The sequence below is a fragment of the Nicotiana tabacum genome, chromosome 4, assembly GCF_000715075.1.
Source record: "Nicotiana tabacum cultivar K326 chromosome 4, ASM71507v2, whole genome shotgun sequence".
NCBI classification, from domain to species: Eukaryota; Viridiplantae; Streptophyta; class Magnoliopsida; order Solanales; family Solanaceae; genus Nicotiana; species Nicotiana tabacum.
The window spans coordinates 69375084-69395325 of record NC_134083.1 but is presented as its reverse complement, the minus strand read 5'-3'; the positions used below and the strand labels follow the sequence as shown (position 1 = coordinate 69395325).

At 34.9% G+C, this 20242-nt stretch overlaps 1 protein-coding gene and 1 pseudogene across 1 annotated transcript; both read right to left on the bottom strand.

Moving 5' to 3' along the window:
- Window positions 1–8204: 8204 nt before the first annotated feature.
- LOC107816659 (dehydration-responsive element-binding protein 1D-like) lies at window positions 8205–9207 on the bottom strand. Its single transcript, XM_016642391.2, has one exon. The coding sequence runs from the start codon at window positions 9090–9092 to the stop codon at window positions 8439–8441; it is 654 nt and encodes a 217-aa protein (XP_016497877.1). The 5' UTR covers window positions 9093–9207; the 3' UTR covers window positions 8205–8438.
- A 3316-nt stretch (window positions 9208–12523) lies between these two features.
- Window positions 12524–16851, bottom strand: LOC107816658 (dehydration-responsive element-binding protein 1D-like; annotated as a pseudogene).
- Window positions 16852–20242: the final 3391 nt, after the last annotated feature.

The following is a 20242-nucleotide window of genomic DNA, read 5'->3' as shown; positions in this document are numbered from 1 at the left end:
ATAAATTGTGGGATCCTATAAAGAAGAAGTTCATCAGAAGTAGAGATGTAGTCTTCCGAGAAAGTAAAGTTGGAACTGTAGATGACCAGCCAGAGAAGACAACAAATGGTATAATCCCTAACCTTATTACCATTCCTTCTTCTTCTAACTATCCCACAAGTGCATAAAGTACGACCGACGAGGTTGCTGAGCAGGGGGAGCAACCTGGTGAGGTTATTGAGCAGGGGGAGAAACTTGATGATGATGTCGAGCAAGTGGAACACCCCACTCAGGGAGAAGAACAACCTCAACCTCTGAGGAGATCAGAAAATCCAAGGGTAGAGTTATGCAGGTACCCTTCTATAGAGTATGTCCTCATCAATGATGAGGGGGAGCCAGAAAATCTTAAAGAGGTGTTGTCCCATCCAGAAAGGAACCAGTGGATGAAAGCCATGCAAGAAGATATGGAATCTCTACAAAATAATGACACGTACAAGCTGGTTGAACTTCCAAAGGGTAAAAGTCACGCAAATGTAAGTGGGTCTTTAAACTCAAGAAAGATGGAAATGGCAAGCTGGTCAGATACAAAGCTCGATTGGTGGTTATAGGCTTCGAACAGAAGAAAGGTATCGATTTTGATGAAATTTTCTCACCTGTTGTCAAAATGACTTATATTCGAATAATTTTGAGCTTAACAGCTAGCCTAGATCTTGTAGTGGAGCAGTTAGACGTGAAAACTGCATTTCTTCATGGAGATTTGGAATGAGAGATTTATATGGAGCAGCCAGAAGGATTTGAAGTATATAGAAAGAAACACATGGTGTGCAAATTGACTAAGAGTTTTTATGGGTTGAAGCAATCACCAAACAGTGGTACAAGAAGTTTGACTCATTCATGAAAAGTCAAACTTACATAAAAGACATATTATGATCCATGTGTATATTTCAAAAGCTTTTCTGATAATAATTTTATTATTTTGTTGTTGTATGTGGATGACATGTTAATTATAGGAAAAGACTAGGAGTTGATCGCAAAGTTGAAGGGAGATTTGTCCAAGTCATTTGATATGAAGGACTTGGGCCCATCACAATAAATTTTGGGTATGAAGATAGTTCGAGAGCGAACAAATAGAAAGTTGCGGCTATCTCAGGAGAAGTACATTGAACGTGTACTGGAACGCTTCAACATAAAGAATGCTAAGCCAGTCAACACACCTCTTGCTAGTCATATGAAGTTAAGCAAGAAGACGTGTCCTACAACAATGGAGAAAAAGGAAAGCATGACCAAAGTTCTTTATTCCTCTGCCGTCGGAAGTTTGATGTATTCAATGGTATGCACAAGACCTGATATTGCTCACGCGGTTGATATTGTCAGCAGGTTTCTTGAAAATCATAGAAGAGGACATTGGGAAGCAGTCAAGTGGATACTCGGGTACTTGAGAGGTACCGCGGGAGATTGTTTGTGCTTTGGAGGATCTGATCCAATCTTGAAGGGCTATACAGATGCTGATATGGCAGGTGACATTGATAATAGAAAATACACTACTGGATATTTGTTTACATTTTTAGGGGGAGCTATATCATGACAGTCGAGGTTGCAGAAGTATGTCGTACTCTCTACAACTGAAGTGGAGTATATTGCCGCTACTGAAGCTGGCAAGGAGATGATATGGTTGAAACCGTTCCTTCAAGAGCTTGGATTGCATCAGAAGGAGTATGTCATCTATTGTGACAGTCAAAGTGCAATAGACCTTAGCAAGAACTCCATGTACCATGCAAGGACCAAACACATCGACGTGAGATATCACTAGATTCGAGAAATGGTAGAGAATGAATCTCTAAAATTCTTGAAGATTTCTACAAGTGAGAATCCCGCTGATATGTTGATCAAGGTGGTACAAAGAGACAAGTTCGAAATGTGCAATGAACTTGTCGGCATGCACTCAAACTAGAAGTCTGGTGTTACCTCTTCCAGGTGAATGAGTGTGGAGTGGAGATTTGTGGGGTCCATCCCCATAAATAAAAGAAAGAAAAAGAAGAAAAGGGGTACATCCCCGTAAATGAAAGAAAGAAAAAGAAGGATGTGGCAAAATAGCAAGTACATTTTTAAAATATTAGTCAAAGTTTATTAATAATAATATTGGAAGGCGAAAAATGTTGAATACTCCAAAATAGATTAAATACGTCCTAGATTAATTACTTGGCCACTTATTGTTATTCCCGCCAATATTGCTGTATTTGTAAATAATAATTCTGCAAAATATAAGTTAACGTAATAAAACAATAATAAATTCGAGCCCACTAAATTCACAATGTTTCCTTAAGAAATTTAATCCCCTCCTAGTACCCAAGGTAATGGATTATTTTCTCCCAGGATAGAACGAATAACACACTGGTGTAGCAGTACTTCAAACCCAGTGTTTCAGCGAACACAAAGTTCGGTAGCAAATCACACTTACAGTTGCTTTGTTTGAAGTTAAAAACAATGCAGAACGAAGGAGTATAAACTCAGAAAATCGTATGGAAATGCTGAGAGGAAGGAGTGCAATGTATAGCCAATTTGTTGAGCGAATTGTGTGTTGTGTGTTGAGTGTTGAGTGTCTTTCTTCAACATCTGCTGCACATATATATAGCAGCCAGTGTTGAAGAAGACCAAACGTCCACCCTCCATGGTGGAGCAAGCATTAGCTTGTTTGTGGAGCAAGCACTTCTTGTTTGTGGAGCAAGCACATTCATGGTGGGAAGAGCATTAGGTGGCTGCCAAATGGTCAATACACGGATTGGAAAATATCCGTTACAAATGCGGATAATCTTACGTTAATATTTACTATTAACAAATAAATTTGGTCCAAAAAATTAATCAATCAATCGATCATTTGACCAAATCCAAATCCAAATCCGAAGCCGAAGCCGAAGCCGAAGCCGTAGCCGTAGCCGAAGCCGAGCCGAGCGAGCGACGACGACGACGGTGCGAGGCTTACTTTCTTCTTAACTCTTTAAGAGTTACAAGAAGAGCAATTATATATATACCCACCAAAAATTTCTTCCTCTTCCAATATGGGACAATATCTCATTGTCAAGAGGGGGAAACTTAAAATTTTACTCAAAATTTTATTTTCCCTCTATTTCCTATTCACCCTCATTTTAAGAATATTTCATCTTAAAAATAAAACCTCAACAATCCCCCACATGAATGGGGAATGGCTATATCACGGAAGTATGCATAAAAAAATTGTGTGATTTACAAGTAAGGATTAATCGCATCTGGATAAGTAAGTTTCCCTTTGAACTTTCCGTAGTAAACTTATGTCGGATATACTCGGTCAATCGGTAGATTTGATATCTTTGAACCATCGATCTTTAGTGTATACCTAGACAACCATAAGTTACACAATCAACCCTTAACCGTCTTTGGTTCTCATTGTTGTGTTCGTTTCAGCCATGAACACCGCCTGGTTTCATAAGTGCGTAGAGAACTGGCCTTACAAAGTTCTCCTTGAAGCGGCTAACACTTTACACTTACATAGGTGATTCCTAAATGTGTCATCTTGTAGATACACTATTTGATATACCCCGTATCAAATTTAGAAATCATTAAAAAGCCTTAATGCTTTATCCTTGGTACTGAACATTGTCTCATCACGAGAATGGACTAAAATTTTATTTGACAATGTTGAACCATCATTAATGACTTTGTTTGATCTCCTTGAACCTAGATCTTGGGATCTCCAGTCTTCTAGGTAGAGTTACCGCCACAATGACTTGTTCTCGGCCATAGCCCCATTCCCTTGATGATTTCTCAACTACCTCTCTAGTTAGGCCTTTTGTAAGTGGATCCGACACATTATCACTTGACTTTACATAGTCAATCGTGATAATTCCTCTAGAGAGTAATTGCCTAACGGTTTTATGTCTTCGTCGTATATGACGAGATTTACCGTTATACATAACGCTCCCAGCCCTTCCAATTGCCGCTTGACTATCACAATGTATGCATATTGGTGCCAACGGTTTGGGCCAAAATGGAATGTCTTCCAAGAAATTCCGGAGCCATTCAGCTTCTTCACCGGCTTTATCTAAGGCTATGAATTCAGCCTCCATTGTAGAGCGGGCAATACATGTTTATTTCGATGACTTCCAAGATACCGCTCCTCCACTAATAGTGAATACATATCCACTTGTGGACTTAGAATCAGTTGAACCGGTGATCCAATTTGCATCACAGTATCCCTCAATCACCACAGGGAAATTACTGTAGTGCAATTCAAAGTTCTGGGTATGTTCTAAATATCCCAAAACTCGTTTCATTGCCATCCAATAAGATTGGCCTGGATTGCTCGTATATCGACTCAGTTTACTTATAGCACAAGCTATATCTGGTCGTGTACAATTCATGATATACATTAAGCATCCCAACACACGAGCATAATCCAATTGTGATATGCTTTGGCCTTTATTCTTTGCTAATGCAAGATTCACGTCAATTGGAGTCTTTGCAATTTTAAAGCCCAAGTGATTGAATTTTTCAAGTACTGTCTTAATATAATGAGATTGTGACAATGCCAGACCTTGAGGAGTCTTATGGATCTTAATTCTCAGAATTAAATCAGCAACTCCCAAGTCTTTCATATCAAACTTGCTATTGAGCATACGCTTAGTAGCATTTATGTTGGCAATGTCATTACTCATTATCAGCATATCATCCACATATAGGCAAACAATGACTATGTGATTTGGAACATTTTTAATGTACACACATTTATCACATTCATTTATTTTAAAACCATTTGACAACATTGTTTGGTCAAATTTCGCATGCCATTGTTTGGGTGCTTGTTTTAGTCCGTAAAGAGACTTAACAAGTCTACATACCTTCTTTTCTTTACCTGGAACCACAAACCCTTCAGGTTGTTCCATGTAAATTTCTTCCTCCAACTCTCCATTTAAGAAGGCCGTCTTAACATCCATTTGATGAATTTCAAGACCATACACTGCAGCTAATGTTACTAACATCCGTATGGACGTAATTCTTGTAACTGGAGAGTATGTATCAAAGTAGTTTAGACCTTCTCGTTGTCTATACCCTTTGACTACGAGCCTTACCTTGAATTTATCAATAGTGCCATCATCTTTGATTTTTCTTTTAAAAATCCATTTAGAACCCAAAGGTTTATTTTCAGGAGGAAGATCAACCAATTCCCATGTATGGTTGTTCAATATGGATTCTATTTCACTATTGACTGCCTCTTTCCAAAACAATAATTCCGAAGAAGTCATAGCTTCTTTAAATGTTTGAGGCTCATTCTCCAATAAGAAAGTCATAAAATCCGGTCCAAATGAAGTAGACGTTCTTTGACGTTTACTACGTCTTGGATCCTCCTGGTTACATGTACTTTCTTTTGTTTCTTCCCGAGGTCGTTTAGATCCTTCACCAAATGACTCACATTCCTTTTTATACGGATAGATATTTTCAAAGAACTCAGCATTATCTGATTCTATAACCGTATTATTATGAATGTCGGGATTTTCTGATTTATGAACCAGAAATCGATATGCTTTACTATTTGTCGCATATCCTATGAAAACACAATCAACGGTTTTCGGTCCTATCTTTACCCTTTTGGGTTTAGGAACTTGCACTTTTGCCAAACACCCCCACACTTTAAAGTAATTCAAGTTGGGCTTCCTTCCTTTCCATTTTTCATATGGAATGGATTGTGTTTTGCTATGGGGTACTCGATTTAATATTCGATTAGCCGTAAGAATGGCTTCCCCCCACAAGTTCTGTGGCAAACCAGAACTTATCAACAACGCATTCATCATCTCCTTTAATGTGCGATTCTTTCTTTCCGCAATCTCATTAGATTGGGGCGTGTAAGGGGCTGTTGTTTGATGAATAATTCCATATTCTAAACATATTTCTTCAAAAGGAGATTCATATTCACCACCCCTATCACTTCTTATCATTTTTACTTTCTTGTTAAGTTACGTTTCAACTTCATTTTTGTATTGCCTGAATGCGTCTATTGCTTCATCCTTACTATTCAGTAAGTAAACATAGCAATATCGAGTACCATTGTCAATAAAAGTTATGAAATACTTCTTTCCACCGCGAGATGGTATTGACTTCATGTCACAAATATCTGTGTGAATTAAGTCTAAAGGATTTGAATTCCTTTCAACTGACTTATAAGGATGTTTAACATACTTAGATTCCACACATGTTTGACATTTTGATTTTTCGCATTCAAACTTGGGCAGTACTTCCAAGTTAATCATTTTTCGCAAGGTTTTATAATTGACATGACCCAAACGTACATGCCATAAATCATTTGACTCAAGTAAGTAAGAAGAAGCTAAAATATTATTATTATTTTCCACAACCATTACATTTAGATTGAAAAGGCCCTCGGTGAGGTAACCTTTTCCTACAAATATTTCATTCTTACTAATGACAACTTTATTGGACACAAAAACGCACTTAAAACCGTGCTTAACAAGAAGTCCAGTAGAGACTAAATTCTTTCTCATTTCGGGAACATGAAGGACATTGTTCAAAGTCATGACCTTGCCAGAAGTCATTTTCAGAAATATCTTTCCATATCCTTCAACTTTTGCTGTTGAAGCATTTCCCATATAAACTGTCTCTCCGGGTTCAGCAAGAGCATAAGTAGCAAAAGCCTCTCTAACTGCACAAACATGGCGAGTGGCTCCTGAATCAAACCACCACAGTTTGGGATTTTCCACCAAGTTACATTCAGAAAGTATGGCACATAAGTTATCAACATCATCATGGTTTACTACCATGTTTGCTTGACCTCTTTTCTTGTCTTTCTTCGGAGCACGACACTCCGTAGACTTGTGTCCAGTTTTTTCACAGTTGTAGCAGTTTCCACTGAACCGCTTCTTGCTTGGGTTGTATTTCGGACCAGAAGCCTTCTTCCTCTTTTTGTTAGCTTCAACAATATTTGCTCCCATTATTGTTGAATTTCCACGGCCTCTCCTTTCAGCAGCTTTATTGTCCTCTTCGATTCTCAACCGAACAATGAGATCTTCAAGGGACATTTCCTTTCGTTTGTGTTTCAAATAATTTTTGAAGTCCTTCCACAACGGAGGCAACTTCTCAATCATTGCTGCTACTTGGAATGCTTCGTTGATGACAAGACCTTCAACAAGCAGATCATGAATAATCACTTGCAATTCCTGGACTTGGGTAATAACAGACTTGCTATCTACCATTTTGTAGTCCAAAATTTTGCGGCAACAAATTTCTTCATCCCGGCATCTTCAGTTTTATATTTCTTTTCAAGCGCATTCCACAATTCTTTTGACGTCTCCATGCTACTGTATACATTATACAGATTATCATCTAGTCCGCTAAGAATATAATTCTTGCATAAAAAATCAGAATGCTTCCACGCTTCAATCACGAGAAAGCGTTCATTCTCTGGAGTTTTATCTGGCAGATCAGGAACATATTCCTTGATGAACTTCTGTAGACATAACGTAGTTAGATAGAAGAACATCTTCTGCTGCCAGCGCTTGAAATCAATCCCGGAAAATTTTTCGGGTTTTTCTGCCGGTGCCAACGCCGGTGTTCGGCTTGTCGATGTGTTGGCAGTTACCATCGGAACAGCTTGGTTTTCGCTTTCAGTCATCATTTTTTCTATAAAAAAAATGACACAAACAAACGTTTAATACACGTTTTCAAACTGGAGTAAAAATCACGTAGATTTTAATATCCAACAAAACGCCACGAAGGCTTAACTCTCCAAAACGGGAGTACACAAACCACAAAGGTTTTAGTTTGCAGAATAATAAGAATAACACAAATACAGAAATAAATAATAAATTCCTTAAGATTGTTATTCCCGCCAATATTGTTGTATTTGTAAATAATAATTCTGCAAAATATAAGTTAACGTAATGAAACAATAATAAATTCGAGCCCACTGAATTCACAGCCGAAGCCGAGCGAGCGACGACGACGGCGCGAGGCTTGCTTTCTTCTTAACTCTTTAAGAGCTGCAAGAAGAGCAATTATATATATACCCACCAAAAATGTCTTCCTCTTCCAATATGGGACAATGTCTCATTGTCAAGAGGGGGAACTTAAAATTTTACTCAAAATTTTATTTTTCCTCCATTTCCCATTCACCCTCATTTTAAGAATATTTCATCTTAAAAACAAAACCTCAACACTTATTTCATTCAAATACAATGGCATGAAAATAACAAAGATTTTTGTTTCTCACTTGCCTAACCAAATATTTACAACGCTATTGTAAATTCGTACCTTCCAAATATTTGAGTACGAAACTACCGGTATATATCTCCTAACTAAATCCTAATTTAAGGAACCTCGAGCATTCTAATTGCATATTGACTATATATACTTATAGGGAAGATGATATAGATATATATAGATTGTTCGAAAGAGACAATATAACCAGAAGTATTTTAAATAGTATAACTCCATAGATGCATGTCAGCAGCTTCCACATAATCTCCAACTTCTACGAAGTGAGGTGGAGGCAGCATTAATCCTTCCGCCATACTCGCTAGAAATCCCGGCATACAAAAAAGAGCTTCCTCATCCATAAAAAACTTATCATTTTCTAGCGTTTCAGGAGTAGTGCCAGCACATGATTCTCCTGAAATTGTTTCTGACTCAGATGGCCGGAAAGCCTCGGCAGCCTCCGCCGCCGCTCTCTGAATATCCTTAGCGTCGGTAGAAGCTGGGATAGGCAACTTCCAAACAGAGTCTGCAAAGTTCAAGCAAGCAGAACGACTCCTCAATGCAATAGCTGCCACGTCATGAGCTCTGGCCGCCATTTCTGCAATGGGGTAAGTTCCAAGCCATATTCTTGATTTCTTATTTGGTAGTCTCATTTCACAAACCCATTTGTCTGAGTTCCTCTTCCTCACTCCCCTGTATACTGGGTGTCTAGTTTCGTGAAACTTCTTCCTCCCTGCTCGCTTCTTGGGGTTATTTGAAGCTAACAAAACTTCCTCATCAGAAAGATTAGCTCTATTACATGGGGAGCTGCTGTTATCAGAAAGTGATGAAGATTCAGTAAGTGAGTCGGAGTAATAACTTCGAAAGATATCCATTCTTGATCACTGATATATATATATATATATATATATATATATTCAGAGAGTAAAGAGTACAGTCTAGTAGTGTTGGATGTTTGGTCAGTTGGAGGTTTTTTCTTTTCTGGTCAATATGAAAGGCGAGCGTCTATATATAGGGGAAGTAAGCTATGATAACTGAAACAATAATAAAGCTAAAAAAGGTTGATGACGCGGGCGAAAGAACACGGTAGGTAATTGGAGGGGACAGGCTGGATATTTTTAGAAATGTCCTAAGCCCAGCGTTTTTGGAACGAGTGGATTGGTTTGAGAGAAAAGTAAATTCCAAGTCTTAAGTGTGTCCAACTCCAGTGGGTTTTTGCTGATGTGGCAACTTCTCAATCTTTCTACTTTCTGCTTCTGTTCCTTCCTTCCTTCCTTTTTTGGAATAATATTGCTTATATAGAGTATTAGGATTACTTACGCTGCTACCGACAAATCTTTGACATTTGAAAATGATAAAACTGAAGTAATTGTTTGTTTAAAATAATTAGATTTAAATCATATGCACCTATAATATAAATTCTTTTTAGTATTATTAGTGAATTTTAACTTATTTTAGAATGTTACTAGTTACTATATTTACCAAATTACTAATTAATGCTTTGAGATTTATAGGTAATTATAGTAAATGACAATGATTCTGTAAATATTATTTTTAAACAATGATTCTCTAAATATTATTTTTAAAAGTGTGTAACCACACGCACTTTATCAAACTAAGCAAAGCAAATGTCACGTATATATAAGTTTAGTGAACGATCACATATATTTAAAATATTATTAGTTTTGAGTAGGTTCAAGTGTCTAGAAAAAACCGCTGGAAACCCAATCTCGAACTTCAAGTATCTATTTGTAAATCGGCCAAAGAAAAACTAACATTTCTTAGCCCAATTCATCATCTTCTTTTTTTTCCTTCTAATTGTGTATCCATTCCACGATAAAGTATACCAAATGAAGGTTTACTGAATGATAAATAATAGATCAAAAAGTATATACATCTTAATTAACCTACATGTGTAGAGTTTATTTTCTAGCTAAGGGCACATGCATGTTGAACTCCACTTGTCAAACACGTGTCGAATCAAAGTAAGATGCTCAATTATATATTGTATATAAACTAGTTGTAACTTGAAATATAATATGTTGTTATTTTGACATCGAAAAAGGGTCAAAAATGCTCCTTAAATAATGAAAATAGCTCAATTTTGCCCTCATTTCACCTATTGGGCCATAAATGTCCTTAACGTTAGTTTTTGGACTCAAAATTACATCTATATCTAACAGAAGGGCCAACAATACCCCTAACGTATTGAAAATGGCTCAAAAATATTCTCCGTTAACCTTTTGGTCCGCAAATGCCCCTAACATTTGTTTTTGGGCTCAATCTTACCCTTATATATAACAGAACTAACCTGGTCAATTTTTTGACTTTAACTTCGCCATGTGACATTTTCTTAATCCGCCGCGTATATTATATGTATTAAATAAATCCACCTGTATCTTTTATAATAACCAACGACCCTGACCCGCTCCTATATATTTGGACGGTCGACTAAAAATAATTACATTCGCTAGTTAAATATATAAAAAAATATACATTGATTATATATAAAAATATGTATATTATACATTAATATTTTAATATATATTTTACATGATATTATTTTTAGGAGAAATTATACGGTGTAGTTTTTCCTATTAATTATGATCTATAACTCGAATTTATTAAGCAAATCTGACAATGGAACGACAATTTTTGCTAATATTTTAGCTCTATCGTTATATATTAAAACACTATTAGTTCTCATTGAAAAGATCATGTGAAGTCCATTAATGTGCTAAGCAGTTGGATATGTATATAATTAAAGGTTTTAAATAATTTTCTTTTCATATGTTTCTTTGTTTCTCCTTTAGAATCATATAAATAAAACATTATCATTTTTATGTTTGCAAATTAAAATTTATATTTGTTAAACTTATTAAGATTTGCAAAATTTGAAGGGAAAGCTACACCGTATAATTTCTCCTAAAAATAATATCATGCAAAATATATATTAAAATATTAATGTATAATATACATATTTTTATATATAATCACTGTATATTTTTTTATATATTTAACTAGCGAACGTAATTATTTTTATCCGACCGTCCAAATATATAGGAGCGGGTCAAGATCGTTGAATATTTTAAAAGATACATGTGAGTTTATTTAATAAAATAATACACGTGGCAGATTAAGAAAATGTCGCATAGCGAAGTTAAAGTCAAAAAATTGACCAGGTTAGTTCTGTTATATATATGGGTAAGTTTGAGCCCAAAAACAAACGTTAGGGACATTTGCGGACCAAAAGGTTAACGGAAGGTATTTCTGAGCCATTTTCAATACGTTAGGGGTATTGTTGGCCCTTCTGTTAGATATAGGGGTAAGTTTGAGTCCAAAAACTAATGTTAAGGGCATTTATGACTCAATAGGTGGAAGGAAGGCAAAATTGAGCCATTTTCAATACCTTAGGGACATTTTTGGTCCTTTTCCACTTTGATATTGTGATAATAAATAGGAGGAAGTAATATTCGAAGTCAAGATCAAGAACGGACATGAGCTGAAAGCTACGTAAACATTCAAATTCTTCGAGAAGAAGATAGTAGAAGGTGAAGCATTAATTCCTTTTGGAGTTGTTTGGTAGGACTAAATGACAAATCTTAGTTGTATCCTAGGAGAGTCCGAATGTATTCATGTTTGAAGGTTAAAGTTAGAAAACTGACCTTTCAAATATTTGAAGCCATCTATGTTTACTGACCTACACCCAATCATTCACTCGCACTAACACACGGTTTTGACAGTTTATATCATTTGCAACTCCACCTTTGCAAGAAATGAAAGAAACGAGTGGACCACGTGTAACAGTTTTAGGAAATAGGAATCTTGTTGTTCCCCTCATTTTCTTCTACTGGACTAGGAAATAGGATATTAATATTATTGTACTAACCTACAAATTTGGATTCTTCCGTAAGCAAGAAAAAAAGCTAGTACCAACTTCGACCCAGAAGAAGAATGAAATGATAGTTGCTTTACCAGATCCATGATTTTATGGCCAAATATATGGGGTAAGTAAATTCATGATTTATTCGCCAAACTAGTTATTATATATATATATATATATATATATATATATATATATATATATAATTGGTTAATATTATTTGTCGGAACCCATGCTTCAAAAAGACTAAATGGTGTACTTAGTTGAATGCTGAGTTATTTACCTAGAGGAGCAACGATCAAATTCCATTTAATACACTCCCAACAATCTCCCCTTGAACTAGGTTTCACATGACCCATCGCCGTTTATGGGCTAATTTGAAGATTAACTATGTGTCACCCACATGATCCGAGTATTTACGGTCACCGAAGTCCAATGAGAGATTGTGTATGCTTCTTTGAAGCTATGGGTAAAGGTAGTGAACCGGTCCATAAACGGGCAAAGACACTAAGCCGGGCCCTATGCCATATCCATACTCGTCTCGCGAAACCATTGGCTCTTATACTAGTTATTAGGCTAAAACGGTCCAAAAATACTTTTAACATGGTATGATATTATCTACTTTGGGCCAAGCCTGCACGGTTTTCCCCAAAAGGTCTCACACCATTAAGAGTATCCAACTTCTTATACATATCTTATTTTTCTTTTCTACTTTTTACGTGATACTTTGTTCATACACTCCCAACACTCAAAGGGGAGAACATAGATTGTCCGAAAGAAGCAATAATCAGAACTATTTATATAGTATAACTCCATAGAGTCATGTCGGCAACAACTTCCACATTATCTCCAACTTCTAAGTAATGAGGTGGAGATAACATTAGTCCTTTCGCCATACTCGCTAGCAATCCCGGCATGCAGAAGAGCGTTTCCTCATCCATAAAAAAACTTATTACTTTCTAGTATTTCAGCAGATTCTCCTGAAACTCTTTCTGACTGTTCAGATGTCTGAAAAGTCTCGGCTCTTGCTAGAAGCGGACCCAGAATTTATAGGTGGCGGGGCACCACTAAGGCAAAAAAAAAAGAAATGGGCAACTGGGTAGTAGCTGAATATGGGCCTTTGGGCTGACCATATTCTCCAACTAAAATATGGGTCATTGGGCTATCATATCAAATTGTCCAACTGAAAAACATAATAAAAAAACATGGGAAGCAGAAATGTGTAGTAGCTGAGAATCGAACTCAGGTATTTGGCTTTAAAATAGCGACTCCTACCAGTGCCCCCAGAGTGCTTTTGTGTCTTAAGGGGTCCCAGAGAACTATATATCATATTTTTAAGGTATATATACATATATATAGATAATTTTTTCCAAAGTTACCGGGAGCCGGTTGATGGATTGTGTATAGGTGTTTGTAACATGCAGTGGAAGACAATAACAATCCTATGAAGATCTTTTCGTGTTTAAAATTTATTTACATGTCAAAAATCGGATCTAAGACGTACCTGGTGAAGAGAGCCTCGTTTCAGAATTTTCTTCGATAGTGTGAAGACTCTATGCGTATCCACACCGAGACCGATCCTTACTATCAATTCTTTGATCAATAAAACCGGCGAATGAAATTGAACAAAATATTGTGCTGAAATTTTTCTCAAAAATCTCAACTCAATAATAGAAGAACAAGAAACACTTTTCTTGTAATAATATTTTCTCTCTTGGCTTGTGTTGCACTCTTACTTTCATAAAGTGATTTTTCTTCTCAAAAATTGTTGCGGCCAATTTTCTCTCTCACCCTAATCTATAAAATCACCTATAAACTATTTTTTTATTTGGTTGAGGTAATGATTTACTCAGGGTAAAAGTCATTTCCAAAAATAACTTTTTTGGAATTTTTCTAAAGAAAAATCGGCAACCCATTCTTAATGGGTTTGAGTCTGCCGAATTCTACTTGGACTTTCCATGTAGTCCAACGTCAAAGTTGGTATTGTAATGATACCAAATCCATTTCAATTTTGGATTTTCTTATAAGTCATTAATTAATATTTTGCAAAGTTCAAATTCCATAACCAATGGATTTCATGTAGTCGGCGTCTCTCATGGGATATACAATCCAATTTCAAATTGGATACTTTATTAATATCTATATATAAATATCAATTATGACTATTAAATATATATCATATAAATATTTCAACCAAGAGATACTATTTAATTTTCTATTCTAAATAGAAAACTTCAATTCGTTCACAATATTAATCATATCCTCTGTGCTAACAAAGAATATAATAATATTTCATTTGGACTAATAACTAAATTTATTTAACTAATTAAATTCTTTAATTTAATTATCAAATAATAAAGTAATTAATCCTTTAGCAAAGATCAGAATACTCGTTAGTGTGCGACCCCATAGGTTCATTACTAAGCCGGTAGTAAATTAACCACATCAATATACTAATCGAGGGTGGCGTCTAGCAATACTCCTTAACGACCGGATAACATGAAGTATACAATTTACTCTCAAGAATCCGTAGAAGAATAATATAGTAATTCCTTCTGTCCTTATAGCTCTGGGTCACCCTAGGATATGGTTCAACTGTTAAATCCTAATAGGCGACCAACTATGTGTTCATGTCAAATATAATCGACTATTGAATGACCTAAGAAACTCTTTTCTTCTTTCACTCAATTGCCGTGGCCAAGATCTTAGTTTGGTCGTTTATAATTCATGACAACATGGAGCTTAAACTCATTACCAAGAATTTGACAGATTCCATCTTGACCAATCACTAATTCTACAAGTATTTAATCGTACCCAATATCATTTTAACTATTGTCCTAGAGCCATATGTATCTAGTATCAAAGCACAATAAATAGCTTGTCAATTACTATGACGATCTCAGGTCAAAGGAAACTCTTACATCACATTCTTCAAGAGAATATCCTATTGACAGTTTATGGTAATTCTAACAATTAGAAATTATCCAATGAGTCGGTTCAATAATCATATCTCTATATGCATCATCTATCTATGTGATTTAGTTAATGAGATCAACTAATCTTTATCCAATAAAGACGATCATATAAATATTGATCTAACCGGATTACTAATGTCCAAATTAATAATCCTATGATCAAGAACAAATTTAGATTAAATTATAAGAAATTTCACTCTCATTATCATGATCTCTATCACAATGTCAAGTTTCAAAATTTAATCAAGGACCTTATCAAGTTAATCAAACAATTAATAATAACTATGATAAAATAATATCATATGCCATATATTTTTATATCAAATAACGTTCACAAAAATATGTTCAAATCATCAAATATGAGATTGGATTTAAGGCATATCTACTATATCCCTAACACCGGTGATCCCTCCTCTCCATGTGGGTCCGCTTCTGGCCTCAGCCGCCGCTTTCTGAATATCCTTGGCATCGATTGAGCAGAGGCAGATTTACGTGGAGGGGGTGGGGTACATGCACTCATGCTCTCCTCCCTAGGCTATGTATAAACAGTACTAATTTTATAATTATCGATATAGATATGTTTGTGACTATCCATGCTCAATTGACTACCTTGGTTCATTGGTAAGTTGGTGTCCCTATGTACTCTGAGGTCAAGGGTTTGATCCTCTGTCCTTTTTGCTAAAAACATGGCCCACATTTTTAGGAGGAATTTGGGTATATACTAATATATCAAATCCATATTCCTAAAAGCAAACTTCACAGTCTAGTTTGTTTCCCTTTCCTTTTCTGTATTAAGTTTTGTTTTTTAAAGTTTTTTTTGGCTAAAAACATGGCCCACATTTTTAGGAGGAATTTGGGTATATACTAATATATCAAATCCCTAATTCCTAAAAGCAAACTTCACAGTCTGTCTCCCTCTCAACTCTCTCTCTATCTATCGGCTCTAGCATCTGTAAATGAATTCTTCAAGAAGCAACATTTCTTCTCCATGACCACGTTCCTGTAAAATTCTCAGCCTCAGGTATCTAACTATTCTCTCCTTGCTCTGTATTTTAATTCTCTCGCTGCAGCTTTATTGAATAACTTGCTCAAATCCAAACACAATTAAAGTGTCAAATATACATGTACAGAACTACAAATGCCTAATTTTTGTGCTATAACTTCTTCATCTGTTGACTGACATGCTTTAATATGATTGATTTAAATATAACAATTTATTTGAATTAAGATAGATTAAATAGAAGTATGAATATTTAATTTTGTAGGAACGATCCATAAAATTAAAATGAATAGATTTTTCACCAAGCCGAAAAATAATACACCCATATTCTTAAAATTCTGGATATTCCTCTGCGGTTGAGGCAGGAATAGGCAACTTCCGAGCAGAGTCTGCGAAGTTCAAGCAAACACAGAACGGCCCGTTAATGCAATAGCCGCCACGTCATGCGCTCTAGCCGCCATTTCTGCAGAAGGGAAAGTGCCAAGCCATATTCTTGATTTCTTGTTTGGTTCTCTGACTTCAGAAACCCATTTGTCTGAATTCCTCTCCCTCAGTCCCCTGTACACTGGGTGTCGAGTTTCTCGAAACTTCTTTCTCCCTGCTCGCTTCTTGGGGTTATTCGAAGCTAACATAACTTCTTCATCAGAAAGATCAGCTCTATTAATGCAGGAGCTGCTATTGTTAGACACTGGTGATGATTCGAGCACTTCTAAAGGCCACAAATCAGACTGATGATGCTGTAGGAAGTGGGTCAAAGTAATAGCTTTGAGAAATATTCATTTTATTTTTTGGTAAGAGGGAAACCCACAGCCGTTACAACCTCTGTCACAGCGGCTGCCCTTCGGGTGAGCACTTTGTGGTGAACACTTTGTTCGTATTGGGTAAATATACCCCTGTGTAATAACCTGCAAATCACACAAAAAATATAGACCGCACTAAGCAAGCCCCGTGCGACAGACTCAGACTCAGAGAGGCTTTGCGGTGGATAGATCCGGCGTTCCATGTGAAAGTGGCCAAACCCAACTGGGCTGTCCCTTCGAGACAAAAATATCCTTTTGCGATCAAGAAATATCCATTCTTGATCGCGCTGATATTGAGAGTTACTAATCCTAATATACTCCTAGTAGTGTTATATTATATGTTGTTTAGTTTGACGTTTTTGCTTTTTGGTGAATGTGAAAAGTTGGGTTCTAAATATATAGTGGAAGTAGGATACTAGGATTACGCTTCTATATATATAGACTAGTTTTTGGACGCTATGCCTTATAGAAATAAAAATTTAAAAGCACATAAATAATATCAATAAGTTGGTTTTAGTTTAGAATAAATAAATAAAAAATGATAATATTGATCCTATTTAAGCACAAAAAAGAAAATATTATTCCGCAAAATTATCCAGTGGGTTGTAAGTATTAATCGAAATATGAATAAGCTATGAACTGTTTACCTACTAAATGCATATTGGCAGGACTTCATATCCAAAAGAACGGTTATATTGAAGATGTCAATCCATTTATGATGTTAGACATTATACCAAAAAACTATATTTTGCTTTCTTTCGGCCAAACAAAATACTCAATAATATTTACAAAAATGAAATATGAAATAGTTATAACGTAATTTGTCTAATTTATGAAAACTGTAAGTACGACATCCATCCGCCATTATTACAAGTTTGATATATAAATCACATAGACAATTATAATTAATTCTTGGAAAAGAATGTCATTTATTAGAATGAATTAATAAGAGTTTAGTATTACCTAAAAATCAATCTAAACGTACATATGTTACTGCAAAATACGAATACTCTTTCTTTTATCACGCTAGCACCTACTTGGTGATTGCCTTTTAATCTTTCTGAATTATACTTCCATTTTAAAATCTTTTATGGCAACTATTCTTTGTTAAAAAACTTTAACCGACTGTTACATAGAATGATCAGTATTTTTTAGACATTCCAAAAAAGATAACAATAAATCAATATTTTTTTCTTCCCCTTTTTTCTCTTCTATATATTTCCTTGTTCATTTTCTAAATAAAGGACTGACATTCATTGAAATGACAAAAAAAGATACAGAAACCAAGGCTAAAGACTCTTTCTAGACCGAATGAGTAAAAGAAAGAAAAAAACACAAAAGGTTAATATGTTATTAATTACCTGCTCTCGGTGATAACTGTTGCTCAACGCTATTGATCGATAGACAGGAAAGGAGAACTTAGCCACTTCTTCAGTCTTTGTTATCTAAAGTCCAAACATATAGTTGCAAAAAATTTAGGTCCTAACGTAACAACCAATAACAAATTTTGACAATGATGGAAATGAAATTCAGCAAATTTAGCTATAAAAAAAAATATATATATATATATATAATTCAATTTTAAATAAAAGAAAATCCCACCTTGAAATGGAACTACTTTATTTCGATGTAGTAAGATATTTCGAGCTTTCATATATACCATCAACTTTTTTCTCTTCAATAGTGAATTACTTTGATTCAAGAATTCGTTCAAATGGTAGATATTTTTCTTTTTCTGAATTGTGCAACAAAAACAATGAAAACTGAAGGAAGCCGGCAAATAAGAATTTGTCACAATAATGAAATATGATATACACCTTATAACCCCATTAATTATCTATTTCTTACTTTTCACGTTTTGAGATCCTTATAGTTTTAATGTGTCATTAAATAGCAATGAAGAGTGACTATTCAAATAGACTTTTCATTCTGTAAATGAATCTGGTCTATAATTTATATTGAATACGTTAAAACACTTCAAATACATCAGTTTTGTACCAAGAGAAATTCTTTTTCTAATTTAATATTTATTGTTGTACATTTATATCTTTGTACGAAAATGTTATTGGATTAGTTTTTGATTGAGGGGCAAAAATATCATTCAACTTTATGGCACTTTGAATTTTCCCACTTATGATAAATCAATTATTTGCACACCAAATTAAATAAAAGAAAGTAAGACAAAAATAATGATTACATCTTAAACAAATGAATGAAAATTTGAAAAAAGTAAAATGATAGATAAATAATTACTTTAAAGAGGAACTCTTTTGGCTTTGTGAATCTGATTACTAAGGATGAGAAAAAGGTTAGATGGGATAATATCAAGACAAGAATTAAAACGCCCAATTTTTAACCTTTTAAAAGATAATTATGGAATCAATTTTGGTAAACTGTAATGATCATGGACACTTGCAAATCTTAAAGAGGTTTAAAACTCCATTCCCATAACTTTGCTTCCTGATCGACCTAGTCTTCTTCTCACCGTTCCTTTTTACGTCTTCCACTCCCAGTTCTCCGAGGCTCTGACCCATCTTATATTTCCTCTACTTGAAGCATAGAGTTACTAGCCTCTCTGTTTTATATATTTAGACGATAAGCAAACTGCTGTAGCTTTTGAGCTTCCAAGTTAAAAAATATTATTATTACTTAGTTGAAAAATAAAAATGATTTTATCTTAAGAATGATTATCCATTACTTAGCGTCTTTGAGATTTTAATAAGAGTTAAAGGTGGCTTTTAAAAGTTAATGATGCCACATCACCTTAATTAATACCACAATTATATATAATTATCGAATAAAGACGTAGATTAATGATAATTACCTTTTTATTTACTTTCAGATTTAAATTAATCAAACTTAGTGTGAAAATTCATGTTACTTCAAGGAGTTCAATAACAACGATAGTATTGAAGAGAGAGATGTATGTAGATTTGTCCAAAAATATTATTGGTATAGTATTTGCTTAAAAGGTATAAAGGTCATCTTGTTTTTAAAGATTACTTTAGCAAAATAACTTTACTTACAAGTATTCATGCTTATAATATAGTACTCCCTCCGTTTTAATTTATGTGAACCTATTTGATTGGGCAAGGAGTTTAAAAAAAAATGAAGACTTTTGAAATTTGTGGTCCTAAACATGCATGATGATATGTGATGCAAAGGGGCCAAGAGTATTTGTGTGGTTATAAAAGCTTTTCATTAAGGGTAAAATTGTAAGTTTAAGCAAAATTATTTTCAAATTTAAAAAGAGATCATTCTTTTTAGAACGGATCAAAAATAAAATAGGTTCAGATAAACTGAACTGAAAGGATTATATGATATATGATATGATGGTGACATGATGAATAAGTGAGGCGTTGTAGCT